At 33.4% G+C, this 18,355-nt stretch overlaps 1 protein-coding gene across 1 annotated transcript in view; it reads right to left on the bottom strand.

Moving 5' to 3' along the window:
• ME2 (malic enzyme 2) overlaps positions 1-18,355 on the bottom strand; it is a 66,119-nt gene that overhangs the window by 8,970 nt on the left and 38,794 nt on the right. Inside the window, exons 11-15 of the mRNA XM_074279379.1 lie at positions 16,382-16,496; positions 13,657-13,799; positions 6,644-6,746; positions 3,456-3,526; positions 1,028-1,126 (exon numbers count right to left, since the gene is read on the bottom strand). Of these exons, the coding sequence (XP_074135480.1) occupies positions 1,028-1,126; positions 3,456-3,526; positions 6,644-6,746; positions 13,657-13,799; positions 16,382-16,496 (531 nt within the window). The remainder of the gene's footprint in view (positions 1-1,027; positions 1,127-3,455; positions 3,527-6,643; positions 6,747-13,656; positions 13,800-16,381; positions 16,497-18,355) is intronic.

Below are 18,355 nucleotides of genomic sequence, written 5' to 3'. Positions count from 1 at the left end.
TTTTTTAATGTAACTATCTCTGTCTGGAATATCTACCTTATCCTGTTTTCAAATGATTGAAAGACTCAGTTCATATACTTGAAGCGTTGGAAAAGCACCTCTCTTATGAAATGAATATATTCTTCTTCTATTACAGCTATTTGTATATATGTATCTTATGTTTATTAAATTAAAAATTTCTTGAGGACAGAAGACATTTCCATAATCCATAGCATTTTCTATAGTAAGTGTATATTATAAAAGTGTGTTACTATAATAAGTATATAATTCTAAATAGTAGGCACTCAGCAAAGGCAACTATTTTTGAGGATTAGCAAATCTTTAGGGAATTCACTAATAAGTTTATGAGACATTACTACAATGCAGAGATTTCTGTTGTTATAGCTCTTTATAAGTCCAATAATATCTAGCTAGCTAGCTGTTCTTTTTATAGTGGCAAGAAATTAGAAACTGAGTGGATGCCCATCAATTGGGGAATGGCTGAATAAATTGTAGTATATGAATATAATGGAACATTATTGTTCTGTAAAAAATAATGAACAGGTTGATTTCAGAAAAGCCTGTAGAGACATACACAAAGGGATGCTAAGTGAAGTAAGCAGAACCAATTGCACACATGCGATGATTAACATTCATATACTATAACTTACTCAACCATTCCTTAATTGATAGGCATCTACTCAGTTTCCAGTTCTTTGCCAATTCAAAAAGGACTGCTACAAATATTTTTGCACATGTGGATCCTTTCCCTCTTTTTGGGCATAGTTCCAAATCATTCTCCAGATGATTTAAAATTGCAAAGATTATTTGGTCTAACTACATATTGGTAGCATAAATATTCAACCAAAAAAAACAAAAACAAAAACAATCGTGTTCTCTTTCTCACTTTGAAATCAAGTTTGAACATCTCAAATGCTTGCATGTAGTTTTGATTTGTGTATTCATTCACCAACAGACCACCCTCTCACAATGTCAAATTCAAAAGCACATATATTACATAAAGTAGTACATTTTATTTATTACTTACTTTAATAGCAATGTTAATTGAAACTTCCTGAATATTGGAGAGTCGTGGGTAAAGCCTTCCCTCCTCTAGCTCCTTTTCTGTCAATTGTTCACTCAATGCCTACAGAGAAAAAAGAAATTTTAATATCACAGAATCATTACAGGTATCTGATGAGGGGTATCAAAAACTACTATAGGAAATAAATAAAACCCACAGACTTATTTTCTGGCAGCAATAAATCTAAAACACCACCCGCATATGAAAATACATAACTACACATAAAAAAAGGAGTTGTACTCTTGTTAAATTCTACTTAGCAAAGATGTCCAAAAAAAAAAAAATCACATGAAATTTCAAGAAACCTCAGAGACCATTGAATTTAATTCTCTCACCTTTTATTTTTTGACCTTCCTTTTTTTTTTCATTAAAAAAAAAAGTTTTATTTAAATTTTTGCCTTATTCCACAGTTATTTGTAGAAGTTGGAAGAATTTCATTACCAAAGTAACCCCATATTTGTAAAATATAAGCAGTAAGAATAATTAAGTCAAAACACCTGTTACCATGACTAATAATAATAGTAAAAATATAGCAATTACTATGTGCCAGGCAATGTGCTAAGCTCTTTACAATCATTATTTCATTTGATACATTTATACAGATGGGGAAACTGAGGCAAATATAAGTGAGTTATTCAGGGTCAGCTAGCTAGTAAGTTTCTGAGGCCAGATTTAGACTCAGTTCCCAAACCTAGGCTTGGAACTCCATCCACTATACCATTTAGCTAGTTCTTAAAACATGGACACTACATTTTCCCTACTAGTTGCATGCTCCAAAATTGTGTCTGAAATTTACTAAGAAGAATGTTCATACTTAAATTCATAAAAACTAATAAGATCACCTAAAGTGTGTATAGCAAAATAAACAAATAAAAAGGGATACACTGCATTTAGGGATATGTAATATGGGTGATAACTCAGGAAAAGATTAAGAAGGAAAAATCAGAGGATAAAGAGAAAATGAGTGTCATGAAAATTCTAGAGAGAAGAGAATATTCAAAAGGAGAAGGTAATCAAAAATGTTAAATGTTTCAGAGAGGTAAAAAACAATAAGGACTGGGGTTGCCTCGCAGATTTTATAAAAAAGGAAGTTGAGATCTAGCACTATAAAATGATTAAGGACACACAGACAGTTAAGTAGCAGAACTAAGATTCAAAACTAGGATTTGGTTCCAAATCCATTTTTCTTCTTACTATACAAGTGCTTGATATTATTCTTAGACTTCAATAACTATTTCAACAACTATTTCAGAATAAACATCTGTAGCTGTCCTCAAAAATTAATTCCTATTCTAGACTTTATGTTGTGGAGACTGGAGTTGTGGAGCCAAATACATCAAGAAAAATCAGCAATGAATTTGAATTTTTTCTATAGCCAAATGAAAAACATTCAGTTTTATAAGTGCAGTAGAATTCTTATTTAAAATGTAATTTTAAAAAATTACTATACAAAATGCACAACTTCCTGATGGGTAGGCCAGAAATGCAACAGGCATACTACTTTCATTGCCAGACTGATTTAAACTATTTTCTATTAGTATGAAAAGAAACTTATCATATGTTCAATTTCAATTCAGAAAGCAATTATTAAACACCTATTATATATCAAGCAAAGAAGCAGAAAGTAGAGATACAAAGACAGAAAAGAAATAGTTCCTTTGCTCTCAAAACTTTATTGAGGGGGTAGGGAAATAGAATGGGAGTTGAATTCAGCACTGAGAAAGCAAACTATTATAAATATTACATTAAAAAGAATCTATCTTACTTTAAACATTTAATTGTTATTATTTTGGGTTCCATTTTAAGTTACAAACTATCTCCTTTATTCCCTCCCTCCTAATCTTTCCCCAGAAGAGGCCACCATTTAGCACAAATGTGTGTGTGTGTGTATAAAGCATATTTTTATTTATCAGTTCTTTCTCTGAAAGTGGATTGTATCTTCCACTGTAGTTAATTTGAGTATTTATAATACTCAAAATATCCAAGTTGTCCTCTTAACAATATTACAATATTATAATATTGTTCATTTCATTCTTCATTTATTTCATACACATCTTTCCATATTTTGTTAAAATCAACCAGCTCATCCTTTCTTACAATACAGTAGTATTCTATCGCAATTATTACCAAAACTTGCTCAACCATTCTTTAATTGATGGGCATCCCCTTGTTTCCAGTTCTTTTCCATAACAAAGAGAGCTGCTATAAATATTTTAGATCACATAGGTTCTTTTCCTTTTTTCCTGACTGGAAAACACAACTAATAGTAGTATCACTGGGTATATGGTTTTATAACTTTTGGGGGTTAGGGATAATTCCAGATTGTTCTCCAAAACAATTGTCTCAGTATCCTAATTTTTCCACAACCCCTCCAAATTTCCAAAACAATTACCTTTGAAGCTTCTAGAAAGACGTGATCACTGATATGCCGAACACCACTAAGAATTACAGCTAGAGCCACACCTAAGATAAAATGTTTTAAGTTATTTGGCAAATTAATCTCATATCACATGAAATTTTATGCTTTTCAAAGAGTGCAAAGACAACATAATAATAGTCATCACTTTACATTTTTAGAAAATTCCTTGAGTCAACAAAAAATGAAAACTATACAAAATATTAAGTTCCTTCTGCTAATCTCCTAAACTCTGGAAGTTAAAACAAATGAAAAAATGAACATCAATAACCATGTCATTCTTTATTAATAATAAATGAGACGTTATGGTAAAACATAAAGACCATTCATTGCACTCCAAGTCATGAGACAGGTTCTCATTTTAATTCTACCATTTACTAGCTCTACAATCTTGAGGGAATTACTGCTCCTTTCTCAGTCTCAGTTTTTCCATCTGGAAAACATGAACAATAAAATCTGCTCTGCCTGTAGTATAAGTATGAAAAATATATTTTTTTGCATCTCTACTGGCCAGGTTATGAACCAGGGAGTACCTATATGTCACATAATCATCAAGTAGTTTAGAGATTTTTTGGGGAAAAGTCCAGGAATTCATCTGTCAAAATCTTCCATGAATTAAGGTTCAAGTATAAGCCTATCCGCTCCCTCTTCTTTATTTATGATAATGTCTCCTTGAGCACCATATGTAAGTCCTTTTCCTTCTCCTTCTACTCATGTATTCCTTTTTCCATTTTTCTCAAAATATAACAGAATTACTCTGTAAGCCTTGCCCATTTGGACTTCCTCTTTAATTTCTGATGATAGGGTTCATCTTCCCATATTACAATGTAAGTGGTTTATTCTTATTTAGTCTGTGATCATTGCTTACTTTTTAAAGTTTTTCTCTCTCTCTCTCTTTTTTTTTTTTCTGAGGCAATTGCAGTTAAGTGACTTGCCCAGAGTAACACAGGTAGGAAGTATTAAGTGTCTGAGGCCAGATTTGAACATCCCTGACTTCAGGGATGGTGCTCTATCCACTGCATCCCTCTTCTATAGATTTCAATTTTTTGCCTTTAGCACCTTCATTTTATTGACAAAAACTTTGATGATTGATGAAACTTTTGTTTCATCTCTATTTGAATTTATTCCAAAGCTGAATTTTTCTTTGAGCTTTTTGTTGTCTGGGTTTTGTAGTTATTTTTCTTCTCCTTATGGGTTTGTTGAGCATCCTTGTTACTATAATACCTCTTAATGGTGGAAGTCTTATTTTGCTTTTTTTCTCATTTTCCCAGCATACTGTCTGACTTTGGGATTGATATTAGGACTGGGCTCTGTACACTTCTGGAGTTAAGGTCTGGGATGAGCCTCTTGCTATTTTGAATATTTTAAGCATAGTTCAGGCTAGAGATCTGCAAAAGCTTTCAATACTCCCAAAGGTCTGATCCAGGGCCTGCCTTGGTTGTAATTCTTCAAGTTCTTGACCCAGGTTTAGGACTGAGCAACAATAGATATCAGCTGAGTCAGCCTCTATTAACCATTTGGAAAGCTGTGCTAGTTTAGGAGGTCACAACTGATAGCTCACTTATGATCTGAGACTCCTATGCAGGTGGCAGGAGCTACTTGCTCCTGAACCTGTCCTCCCTGTACACAGTCCTAGGCCTGTGGTGGGACAATGGTGAGAAGCAGAATCAGGATTAGGAGAGATTATCTTTATCTCTCTGTGGATTCATAATTGGAACTTAGTAGTAGGGACCAGTTCTGCCAAGTGAGATATCCCTGCAGCAGTTTGGGATCTATGCAACTTCTTCTAATGTTGGAATGTCCCTCAAAAGGTGCTCCCCCCATCAGACTCTCCTTTCTATGCCAATTTTGACTGTGATTTTGTCTTGGAATTTCCCATTAAGATTCAGTCTGGGGCATTTTCTAGAACTGTTTGGAAGAGTTTTTGAGAAGAATTTATTATACTGCTTCTTGCTACTCTGCCAAATTGTTTCTGCCTTCAGTCCTAGCCTCATTCATTCTTAAAGGCTAAAGCAGAGGAATGCAACCATAGCAGGGTCTACCAAGCAACAAAGGCTTGGAATCAATTAGTCATGTATTGAGAACCTTAACCTAAGTATGTCTAGGCTCTTTATTAGATTATCAGTAAGGTAAGGAATTTTTCTTAACTAAGCCAATTGTCAAAGATCATTTAACTAAGAGGGGAAGTACCTGCACCAACAAAATTATAAATCCCTAAAATAATGAGGTTAAGTTTTCACCCAAAATTCAAATATTGTCAAATCAATTATTCATGTCAACTGAAGAGAAGAGTGGTATGGATAATACAAAATTAAATTTTATATTTTACCCCTGTTTTGGTTAAAAGCAACTTTTTTCTTTTAGTTGTTTTTTAAATTATTTCTAGCTCTTTATATTTTTCAATTCAAAAAATGAAATTTTATGGCTTTAATGTTACTGAAGAAGGATATTATAATTACTGTCAATACTCATTCACATAGCACTTCATAGTTCACACATAAACACATAGAATGAAGTGCTTCATTTAATTATCTCAAATGATCTTTGTATTAGTCTTGTGATATACATAGTACAATTTTATGATTCTCTACATAACAAAGCCCCCCCCCCCCTGATAAAATCCAGATACACTAATGCTTAGGGAGTTCACAACATTTCAAACAAAATAATGGAGTAAAATGAAATCTCCAACCAGACAGAGTATGAACGTTTTTCTGCTTTCCCACTAATTCCATCCAAACTGTAATTCCTTTTTCACCATCTGAATACTGGTAGTTGAAAGCATTGCTTTTCATATTATAGCGAAGCTTTTTAAAACAAATGGAAAAAGCTTGAATAAGTACTTACTTGTTCTACTACTAGTAAATACAATGCAAAAGATAATGGAATATTTCTCTGGATTCTTTTGATTTTCATGATTTGTTTAGTTTTGATTCATCAACTGATATAATACTACATTATAGATTGCAAACCTCCAATTTTCTAAGACTATAAAATCCCTAGAATTTGAAAAATACTGTCCTTTTGTAGGAAGTACAAAGTTTAGAACTGCTTTGTAAAGCAAACATTATTCCCATCATTTTCTTTTATGTGGGGGTGTGTGCACATGCACATGTGCACACACAAAATTAAATCCTATACTGTAAAATATCTTTGGAGTTTACCTGGGAAAATATAAGCATTGTTTCCTTGGCCTGGGATAAAATATCTTCCATCTTTTAATGTCACAGGCTCAAATGGACTACCACTGGCAAATAAGCATCGGCCCTGTTTAAACAAAATACAGTATTAATGAAAAATTTCTTTAACAACTAAGTGACTTTTTCTGAACTACAATTCAGGAGTGAATCCACACAAAATAAGTCCTAAAATTATAGGACTTATGAAGCAAAATTTATAAAGCAAAAACCAGAGAGATCTAAGTCAATATTTCTAATGCAATAAAAGTTAGCTAACATTGGGAAAAAAAAACAAAAAACAAAATTTACATATTAAAATGGACAAGAAAGTACAATATAGAGTAATCATATAAAAAAAAAAGTTACTAATTTTGAAAAAACTGATTTTCAAGACAAAAGATGTTGTAATTTTTCTGTACTCAATTTTAAACCAGAAACCAAGGATAAAATGACTGGCAAATACCACAATACACACGATACTGTTACCTGTCAACATCACTGAGGAGAAATGAGTACAAAAGTGATACCATGTATGTTCAGAGAAACAAGCACAACTCCTAGTTATTTTTTCAACTTAGGGAAAAAAATAAAACTTTATTATTCCCTTGAAGGCAGGTATTGAGTTTTGTAATTGTTTGTATTCTCTAATAATTGGTGTACTCTGCAACAAAATGATCACAAATAAATAAATAAATTGACCTAAGCAGCATTTATGAGAAATCTCAGATGAGATATTCCTTTCAAGTTTGTTTATAAAATAAATTTTTGTAAAGTGAACCACTTTCCCATAAAATACCAAGAAGTCAGAAAGCAAAGGAGAAACTACTCGATTAATGAACACTATAAGCAGTTATCTAACCTTCAAAAATTATCTACAAAGAGCAACTAGAAATACTACGAGGTTTTGCAGTCAGATTTAAACTAATTCCATAAAATATTAAAGGTAGATTTTTTTTATGACATAAAGCTATCAGGCAGTTTTAAATTGTTATTTCTAGCCACCACAAATTCTGAAAAGGCAGATGGTGTCAATCTACCTAGACCATTTAATTCTTGTAAATAGGAACAAAGAATAACATTTTGGACTGAAAAACTTTTAACAGTACACTTACATCTACATTCTTTCCTCTCACTTAGTCTTTTAAATTCTACATTTATAATAGGTTAAATGATATTTTAAAAGAAAATATTCTCAAACAGCAGAGGGCACTAAGATACCCAAATCTTCTAAATGCCTTCTCTGAATACAAGCTACCACATTACATGTAAAACATGACAAAGTATTTTTTAAAAAGCTTTCATTAAATGAATTTAAACAAAAAGTGCTCTCTTTCAAAGTAGTGATCTTGAAAAAACTATATGCTTACTTCATCAATATTATAACATCAAAATATTTTTGGGAATATTCTCTTAAAACAGATTTCAGAATATACAGGATCACAGGAATTAGGAATTGGAAGATAATTTAGAAATTAAAGAAACTCTCTAAATTCATATTAGGAAACTGATGGCCAGAGAGATTAAGTATCTCTAAAATTCACAGAGGCAATTAAGTGAGAGAGTAGAGATCTGAACTGTTAGATCTCTGGACCTAAAACTCTTTTTTATTATGTCAAGATGTCTGTCTCTTAATGTTCTTAGAGATCACAAGTCTTCAAAAGCCTTTTGAAGATATTCGATTGCTAGAAGTTAACAGTTAAGCACAGGGCTTAAATAATTGCCGAGGATCAAGCAGCATAGGGGAAAAGCAGGACTCTGAACTGCACTACACACTGTTAACAAGATGATCAGGTTGGACAATGCTATTTTTGGTTAAAAATAGAATGTGACTCAAGGTAGGGAGACCAGTTTTCTTGTATGGCTCAAACTGTCTATGAAAACTTAAAGAATGTCTGAGAAAGAATTTCAGGAGCCCTAGAGAGCAGGTTATCAACCTACTGCTAGAGTAAGAAAAGTCTGAAGAAATTCCCTGACAAGAAGTCACCCAATGTTTGCTACAAGTGAATGGGAAAATAAAATTTTCTCAAGGTAGTAAATTTACATTGTAAGCAAAGTTTCAACGTATTCAAAAAAAAAAAAAAAAGGGGAGAGGGAAGGGTAGTTCTTGTGGGCCTTACCAATACAGGCTGTAGCAGGATCTAGCCCTGGTGGAGTAGTTTGCTGATCACTGATCTACATCAAAACTTCTTAAATTGTGGGCTATGACCCTGAATGGAGTTGTGTAACTGAATGTGGGGGTTGCAAAATTATGATTTATTATCAGTAAGTATTTTATTTGTATACCTATTTTATATATCCATTGTAAATAACAATTATTTCTGCTTTGGCCAGAAATCCTGAGGGTCTTCTCCTCCCAGATTCATTCGTTTGTTTTTTACCTTTGGACTAGGTGAAAGAGTAGATTCTTTGCCTCAATTACCATCTAGACTTAATCACTGAATGGGTTCAGCCTCAGTCAAAATAGGATCTGTTTAAGACTTTAGTTTAAAAAGGCCAGTTTCCTTTCACATCCAGGGCCATCTCCAGTCATCCTGATCTATATCTTGGTCACTGGCTCTGGAGGAAAAAGTGAGGCAACTTTATACAGCCTTCCCTCCCTTAAATCCAATTCACTGTGTCTCATGGGATTACTCCCTAATATAGTCCTCTTTGAGAATGATAGACCAACAAAAACAACACCCAGGTAAACATTTCTTGAGCACAGAGAAGTTGTGTGTGGAAAAATTTCAAGAAGCCCTTATCTAGATTATTTCATTGATCCAATTTCTTGATGCTCTTTGATGCTCCTTGAGTCTAGAGCTTGAGTCTCATACATAGTTCTTATGTCTCTATATAATGTTTTTCTGCATTTAAAGAAAACACAACACAAACTTTTTTCCTTGTTTCTCTATAATTTCCTAAAGAAGAGTCCTTAAAATCTTTTGGATGTCACTGGTATAAAAGTAGCACTCTAATACAATTAACTTCAAAGGACAACATTTCTTTCAATTGTAAAATTTTAAAGGTTCACATATTTCATTTGCCTTCCTGATCCCTTCTTAAACACTAATAGGCAATCTTCTATTGACAGAGAACTTACTACCTCATTAAGATAGCAAATTACACTTTTTGGATTTCCAGTTTTCTTGACTTATTATAGAATCATGGAACACATAAGAGTTAGAAAGGATCTTAGAACTCATCTAGTACCCCAGTTTCTTAAACTGTGGGCCCTATATGGGGCTTTGTAACTAAATGTGATTTAACAATTTAACAAATTATGATTTATTTTCAGTACCTATTTTTATATAGTTGGGCTTACATAAAAATTTCTTGGGTGAAAAGGGGTTGTGAAGGGAAAAAGTTTAAGAAGTATTGCTCTACTTCAATTCTGCCATTTTACAGATGAGAAAACTGAGTCCTAGAGAAGTCAAAGTACTGGACCAAGGTAGAGCTGACTCTCCTTCAGTTCTTTAGCTTACTTCTTCTTCATAAAAGAACAGATGAATAGCAATGAAGTATACAGTGAAAATCCCAGCAGATATCTAGCTACCTACCTACCATTACTACTGAATCCCCTTTGTACTAGATTTGTAATCTACTTTAGAAGAGTGGACCAACATCCTCCAAGTGATCTCCCTTGTTCCTCCTTTCATATTCTGTACATGCCATGTTCATTCAAATATTCTCAGATATACTAAGTTCTTAGAACTATATTTTGAAAATATTTTATATATACTTTATATCTGCTTATATATGGGTGCCCCTATTTGTGTGTATGTGGATAGATATAAGCAGATGCAACATATCTAGTAGATTTATCTAGTCTAGATATATCTAATATATGTAACATATCAATATATCTCTATACACGAACACTTGTGCATATGTGTAAGCTCCTAGAGGGCACAGACTTTTGTTTTGTCTATGTATCCTTAACACATAGCATGTAACTTGCATAAAAAATGCATAACAAATGTGTAACAAACAGAAGATCCCATGGACTCAAGACTCTTATTGAGAATTTAGCCTGTGAGGAATGGAGATGGGATGGTGATATTAAAATGACATTCTGATTATATTCACTTACACAACAATACTCACACAATAAGCTCACACGCTTATATTTTACAGTGATTTATTATAATGCATTATTTCATTTGATCTTCAAAATATGTTCTAATGGAAAGATTATTGGATTTAAAATTAGAAGACAAGGGTTTGAATCTTATTGCTGCTCCTTACTAATTATGTGACATTGGTTAAGTTACTTATTCTTTCTGTGCCTCAGTTTTCTCACCTATAAAATAAGGATAATAAACTTTCTTACATGTAATAAGGATAATAAACTTTCTTATATGTAAAAAACACCATGAAACTAAAAAAGCTCTGCATTAGGTGGCAATATAAATTTTAATCACTGACATTTGGGAAAAAACTACTAAAGATAAAGAGTTAAATGATGACCTGAACTTAAACCATGGATATTTTCCATAATAGCACAGCATATGTTTGTTTGGGAAAATGGCATAATTTTAAAAGGTAACAGAGAAGGAAGATTCTTCAACCCATTTGCTTCTTCTGAAAGAACAATTCTCCAAATGGAAAGAACAGAAAGTCCTCTTGAAAGGGAGTGCTGCCCAAGACAGGTGAGGAAATAATAAGAGAACCAAGCTACTTTAATTTAGATTGTTTCCAAGTCTGGTCTCAGATTTAATTTCAAAATGACTGCTGGTAATTTCTAAGAGAAATCACAGAGAAAGAAATACCAGAAGACTGGAAACTTGACCAATGCTACTAATAATGTCAGAAAGAGTAGATTAAAGAAACTACACACCTTGATATAGAACTGATATTGAGAAGATGGTAAAGTAGTAGGAAGTAATACAGATGAGCTCCTCCCTATAAATCCTCCAAACAGATCTAGAAAATGTATCAGGAAGAATCCTGATGGGTAAATCCAAGAACAAGTAATTGAGCTAATTTTCCTGTGTAGGTTGGCAACAGGAAGACAGACTAAAAGATCTTCAGACCATGGAGATCAGTGGCCAAGGGAGCCATATACTCTTAAGCATAGAGAGCAGCTTTGCACCAGGGGGAGCAAAGGTCCCTGACTCACATGAGAATCTTGAAGGGGACAGGTGCCAATTAGAAGCACTATTGCCCACTTTCCAGTTTGGTATCACAGATCCAGAGTATGGGGGTGTATGCCGAGGGTGCTATTCTGAACAGTAGAAGGCCCAAGACAATGTATTGAGAAGGAGCAAGTCCAGAAGCTAGTAGCAGTCATGTGTTTCAGACCAGAGAAAGACAGCAGAAATCTGAATCCTGTTTTGGACATAGTCTGCAACCTGTAAAGGAATATCAAGGGCAGAAATTCCACACCAAAGGGTGCTTATACTTCTGTCACTCTGAACCAGCAGAGCTTTTCAGAAGGCTAAGAGAGCCAGAGACAAGCACATTTATTGTTGTCCAACTCAGAAGCTTGTAGAGCTCAACTGGGGGGTAGCAGTCACTTTGCTCTGGATCAGACCTATTTGGGAGCACTAAAAGCTTTCTTATGTTCCCACTTTGAGCTGTTTTAGCAGTTTGGGAGAGGAGGATTTATGCTAATTGATAAAAATATATACTTAAAAAAACTGGCATTCATTTCTGCGAAGAATTGAGCCAACATATTTTCTTAAGAACAAATCAAGCCATATTAACTTTATTTCCTTATTTTCCTTTAAGATTTTCTTTAGTCTCAAAGATCAAGGAAAACAGATACAGAAGGTCAAATAATAATGCATTAAATAATTTTTATCATCTTTTGAAGTGCCAGTTGTTATTACTTGGGATAGACAGTGTCACAAAAGCTTCTGTGAAGTTTTAAGTTAGCTTAAAATTGAACTAAAAATCTCAATGAGACATTGGACCCCTACATATTGGTTATAGCAAGCTTATTAAATCAAGTCTCACTATCTTCATAAATAAGATGATGAAATATGAGCAGGTATTGTTAATAATATTAGCAAACTAATGAATAATTGTTCTGTGTCAACTAGCAAGAGACTCAAAAGGCAGGTTATGGGAAACCTGGTATTCTAAATGACCTGATTACTTATGGCCTGCCTTTTATATTTTCCCCAAAATGAATTTTAACAGGTTTCATACACAGCAAAACACTGTATAATAAAGTATTCATCATCCACAAGCAAATTAAAACCAACAATTTGATGCCGTTCCTCATTCTTCCCAGCTGGGTATATGCATATCAAAAATGAGAAGGATCAATGTTGTTGTTGATACTTTGTTCTAGAAGATGATCAGACTCAAGGAAGATCCTTATATGATGGCAGTACATCTGACCATCATATATGCCAAATACAAATGATTTAAGATGTATCAGTTATTTAGGCTCTTTGCGTTCCTTTCCCTCCCTCCCATTAGAGTGGGCAAATCAGACTACCTTCTTTTATCAACTTTTTTCCCTAAGATGATTACTCTTTAAAAATCATAAGGTAATTACATTTTGAGTATCAGTTTTAATAACTGATTAGTTCAGTTCAAATAACACTTTAAATTACCTTTTCATTAATTTTTCTTTTAACACACTTCAAATAGAACTAAAATACTTGAATGAGATATATGTTTATTTTTCATCTTCCTCTTATAACTAATATATTTATGTACTCTTAGTAATTTTTTTGCCAAGGTTCTATGCAACAATTCCAATTCTACACAGATTGATTGGGGCAGCTAGATGGCGCAGTGGATAGAGCATCAGCCTTGAATTCAGGAGAACCCGGGTTCAAATCTGTCTCAGACACTTAACACTTCCTAGCTGCGTGACCCTGGGCAAGTCACTTAACCCCAGCCTGTGAGGGGAAATTCTACACAGATCAAGTTCTAGTAATGTATATAGCATTTAAAATACTCAAATCGAAAAGATTGCTTATAGTAAATTTTTGATTGCTTAGAATTGAATTGTAGAAAATTATATTTGTTTCTAACTTTTTTTTCCTATCCTCAATTATTACCTCTGTAAGTGTGTATGCTTCTTCAGCTGTGCATTCGGCCTTTGTTGTAGGATTGCTTAAGGCAAATATTACTGGCCGTTCATTGATTGAGGCCATGGCTTTGATCACATCAGGAGTAAAAAGCCGACCAGCACCTGCAACACCTGTAACATAAGAAAAATGAACAAAATATTTCATTATACAAATAGTAAAATAATAATATAGGAAATACATAATACCTCTCTCTTCTTTCATAATCAATTAGATGCAAGGCACTATTGGGATGTGTGAATACAAAGATAATGAAACAGACCTAGATCTTATAGAGCTTACATTCTTCGGTGGAGAATAGCACAAGATGTATACATTTTATATACAGATGTGATGAGCATAAGAAAAATTCAGGAAAAGAAAGAGCACTAACAGTTTGGGCAATCATAAAAAGGCAACATTCAAGTTAATTCTTCAAGATTTAAATTTTTGAGGCTCAGATCAGAGTTTGAGAAATGTATTCCAGAATATGGAGAAGCTTACATGAATACATGAAGTTCATAGAAAATGGAATACTGAGTGTATGGAGTAACTAACAATCCAATATGACTAGTATCTGAAGGGGAAAAGAATGAAACAAAACTGGAAAGGTAGATGGGAGCCATAAAAATGCAGAAGACTTTAAATATCGGGCTAAGGTGTTTATATACTATACTAAAGCACTGGGGAACCAGTGAAGGTTTTGCAGTAGAGTGTGACATGGCCCAGGTCTGTGTCTCAGAAACGTTGTTTTAGAAGGTTTTTGGAGAACTTGCTGATATACTACTGAGAAAGTTATCAAATTTATTTCTAAGTTCAATAAACACTGCCTTATATATAATAAATGCTCAATTCTTGATTGCTCATACTTTTTAACATTGATTTGAATAAAATTTCAATCATTGCAAAAGAATCTGTATAGTCTTGAAAACTAAAATGAACGAAGCTATTTCTAAAGCTCTCAAATAGTTTACAAGTCTCAGATGTCTCTGTATTAAGAAAACAGTAGTGTCCTTATTTCTTTCTTTTTTTTTTTTTTGGAGGTTGGGGTTAAGTGACTTGCCCAGGGTCACACAGCTAGGAAGTGTTAAGTGTCTGAGACCAAATTTGAACTCCGGTCCTCCGGAATTCAAAGCTGGGGCTCTATCCACTGCACCACCTAGCTGCCCCCAGTAGTGTCCTTATTTCAAACCCTACAAAATGCAACAAAATTTCAGAATATCTGGACTTGTCCCTTGAATTTTTATAAAAATGTTTACTATTGAAATGAATGTTTTAATAACCTATCATGAAAGTCTTTTGTTCTTAAGACTATTTCCTTCTGAAGCTTTTGCTCAAAAGAGGCAACATGTTATGCTGGTTATGTTATGCTATATCTTCCAATTTTTGGAGACAGAATTTTTGCATTTTGCTAAGAACAGACTTATAGAAAAGGAATATTTCTTTGAGATTATTTAGTCTAATCCATTCACCTGAGAAACCTAAGGCACTGAATAATAAAATGACCTACTCAAACATAGGCCACATGGCTAGTTAGCTACAAGATCAGGAGTTAAACTTGAGTCTCCTCCCTAGCTCAATGTTTTTTTATTCATTTTACAGACCTGATACAACATTTCTGATTGTGTATGTAGCATTATGAGGACAGTTTAGCATATTATCTTAGCTTTATCCAGAGTGTAAATTCATTATTTCTTACTAACACTACAAAACACTCTACAATGAAGAATTAAGAAATAAACAATAATTCCTAGATAACATGCTACACTTTCCATATATTATAAACAACAAAATTGTATCTAAGTAAATATTGATCTTATGCTAAAAGGATAAATTAATGTATTTCCTTGACAATCAATTATTAAGCTATGTGAAGAAATCTGTGCTAAGTGTTGGGGGAAACACAGTAAGTCAATAAGATAAGACTTCTATTCTCACTTAGCCTGAGGGATGTGATGTGCTCACAACTAAATGATACATGAGAAGTGGATAAGAGTTCAAGAAAGGACTCTAATAAATTCAAGGGACTAAGAGTACATTAAAATTGGGAGTAAGTACTTGAATTAAACTATGGGAAAGGTGGCTATTTCAACAAGTAACACCTGCAGGACATTCCAGGTAGAAAGAATACTATGAATAAAGGTACAGAGGTGAGTACAGGAAACTGTGAGTAGAACACAGCCATTAAGTATAGAAAGGAAGAGTATGAGACAGATTAGAAAAGAGAGGTGGTTTAATATTGTGAAAGATCTTAAGTATCAGGATACTGAACCTGAAACTATCAGTAGGTAATAAGGAGACACTAAAGAAACAACAGCAATATACAATTCAACCAATATTTATGAAGTGCAATATCCTCAGCTGGGTGCTAGGCTTGAGCAGATCTGTGTATAAACAAAATTAATTTGATAATGGAGTGATAAATTGTAACAAGGGGGGAGGGGAGAGGAGAAGACTAGTTATTGAAGATAAATATGAGGGCCTGTCCTGGGGTAGGGAAGTGGGAAATGAAGACAAATGTACTGTAAAAAAGCAGACAGTGTGGCTAATCACATTATAGAAAATGAGGAAGAGGCAAGTTATCAGAGTTGATACCAAGGTTTTCAATATAAAAATATGTATTCCTAAATCTCAAATTTGACTTTTTCAAGAGGCAGCAGTAGTTTGTGTTTGCTTAACAAACAGATCAGTAAATTGGATTACCATCTTTACTCACCAATAATAGCTGTAGGTTTAAGTATATTTACTGCATCTTCAAAAGTTTTAGGTATGTTTTCAGGAGCTAAGTGAGCAAATGGTTCTTGATGGCTATCTATCATATCTTTCCTTCCCTATATTTCCAAGTGAAATAATACTTTTGTTAGTATAGAAGTTATAATAAAAAGACATCATTTTTATAAGCATAATCTTATCTCTAATTTAACCATGCACACCTTTCTATTTTCCTTTATAATTATGAAGTGTTCCATTTTATTTATTCTTCCCCATATATCAGAGGACCTTATTACTTCTAAAATTAGCTTTTTCCTATTGATGTCCTTTCTCAAAATTCACTCGCTCTGGGAAATTCTCAGATCTCAAAGATCAAAAAAGAAAGAACATGATAATTAAAATTCTCCTAGTGCCCAGTCTTTTTTCTTTACATTTTATATTTTTTTCTTCAAAAGATTTCTGGTATTCACTTCTGTCTTGTAGATTCTTCCTGCCAAGCTCTTGTCTACCACTATTTATGAGACTATAAGATCTCTAAGGACACCAGAGTGATCACATCACATTCAATTTTTGTATTCCCCACTGTGTTATGGGGGGGAGAGGGTGAAATAAATGAAGTTAATATTTTGACCTGTAACCACTTTTCAACCTCTGTATTTACTCTTCCTTCAATCTTAAATTTAGCAGCAGGAATTTTGCTTTCTTATAAAGAAATACTTAATACTGGCATTCCTCTTAGGAATATATACATTAATTCCTAATTTAAAAATGTTTTATTGACATTCCCCCTTATTGTATGACCATCACTTCCCATGGAGCCCTACTAGTTTATTTCAATTGAACAAATTAAATAAACATCTTCCAATTACTTTCCACCTGAATTAGAAGTAATCACAGGTTTCAAACATGATCTGAATTTCATACTAAATTTTCCCCTGCTCCCCTGTTTCAGAAAAGGAACAAACTTTTGCAAAGTATTTCTAACACTTCTTTCTTCTCTCTCCCCTTCCTCTTTCTTTTCTCCTCTCTGTGTCTTCAAAGTTCCAAGCAAAGGACTAATAACAACATTGTTAGGGAGAAGAGCAAAGAAAAAACATCTTAGAAGATCACAAATACAGAGAGAAGAGACCTCAGAGGTTATCTAGTCCCAAATTCTCTTTATAGAAAAAGATACTGAAATCCAGAGAAGTTAAATTACTTTCCAAATGTCCATTACACGTGTAGCAGAAAGCATTAGACCAAGTTCTGAATCCAGGTTCTCTTGATTCAAACAATCAATCAATCAACAAGTGGTTATTATATGCTTAATACTTGTCAAGCACGGTGCTAGGTACTGGGAATAAAAACACAAAAACAATGAAATAATTCCTTCCCTGCTTTACTACACATATATAAAGGAAGTGCCTCTACAAATGTAAGTCAGCACTTGCTCTATAATTTACAGTCTTAGGTGCCTTTGGCATTGAAAAGTTGTATAACTTGCCTAATGGCACAAAACTAGCACATATTTTGTACCTATGTCTTTCTGAACTTGAGGCCAGTTGTCCATAGACTGTGCTACTCTGAATGAATAAATATAATGAATAAAGTTAACTTGATTCTGAGATTTTCTCTGTGCTGGCAGAGATAGGACTTGAAAAATTAATGGGTAGGAGTTATACATGATTGGTTGGAAAAGTAGAAAACTAAGAATGTGAGGAATTCTAAGGTGAGAGAACAGATGTGGTTATCATTTATCTTATCATTGAGCTAAATATTGGCATTTGTCTTACAGATATATGCAATAATTCCAATTACTTTAAAAATATTTTATTGATATCCTCCCCTTAAAAAAAAAAAAGTCACTTTCCACTGACTACCTATTTACTTGCATCCATGTAAAGCTTTCCTTTGGGACAAATAAATATAATTGAACAAAGGAAATAAACACACTTTTTTTTTTTTTTACTTTGTTAAATCTTTTTTGTTGGGGGCAGCT

This window comes from Sminthopsis crassicaudata, chromosome 1, assembly GCF_048593235.1.
Source record: "Sminthopsis crassicaudata isolate SCR6 chromosome 1, ASM4859323v1, whole genome shotgun sequence".
Classification (NCBI taxonomy): domain Eukaryota; kingdom Metazoa; phylum Chordata; class Mammalia; order Dasyuromorphia; family Dasyuridae; genus Sminthopsis; species Sminthopsis crassicaudata.
Note: the sequence above shows the minus strand (reverse complement) of the source record. Positions and strands in the feature narration are given on the sequence as shown.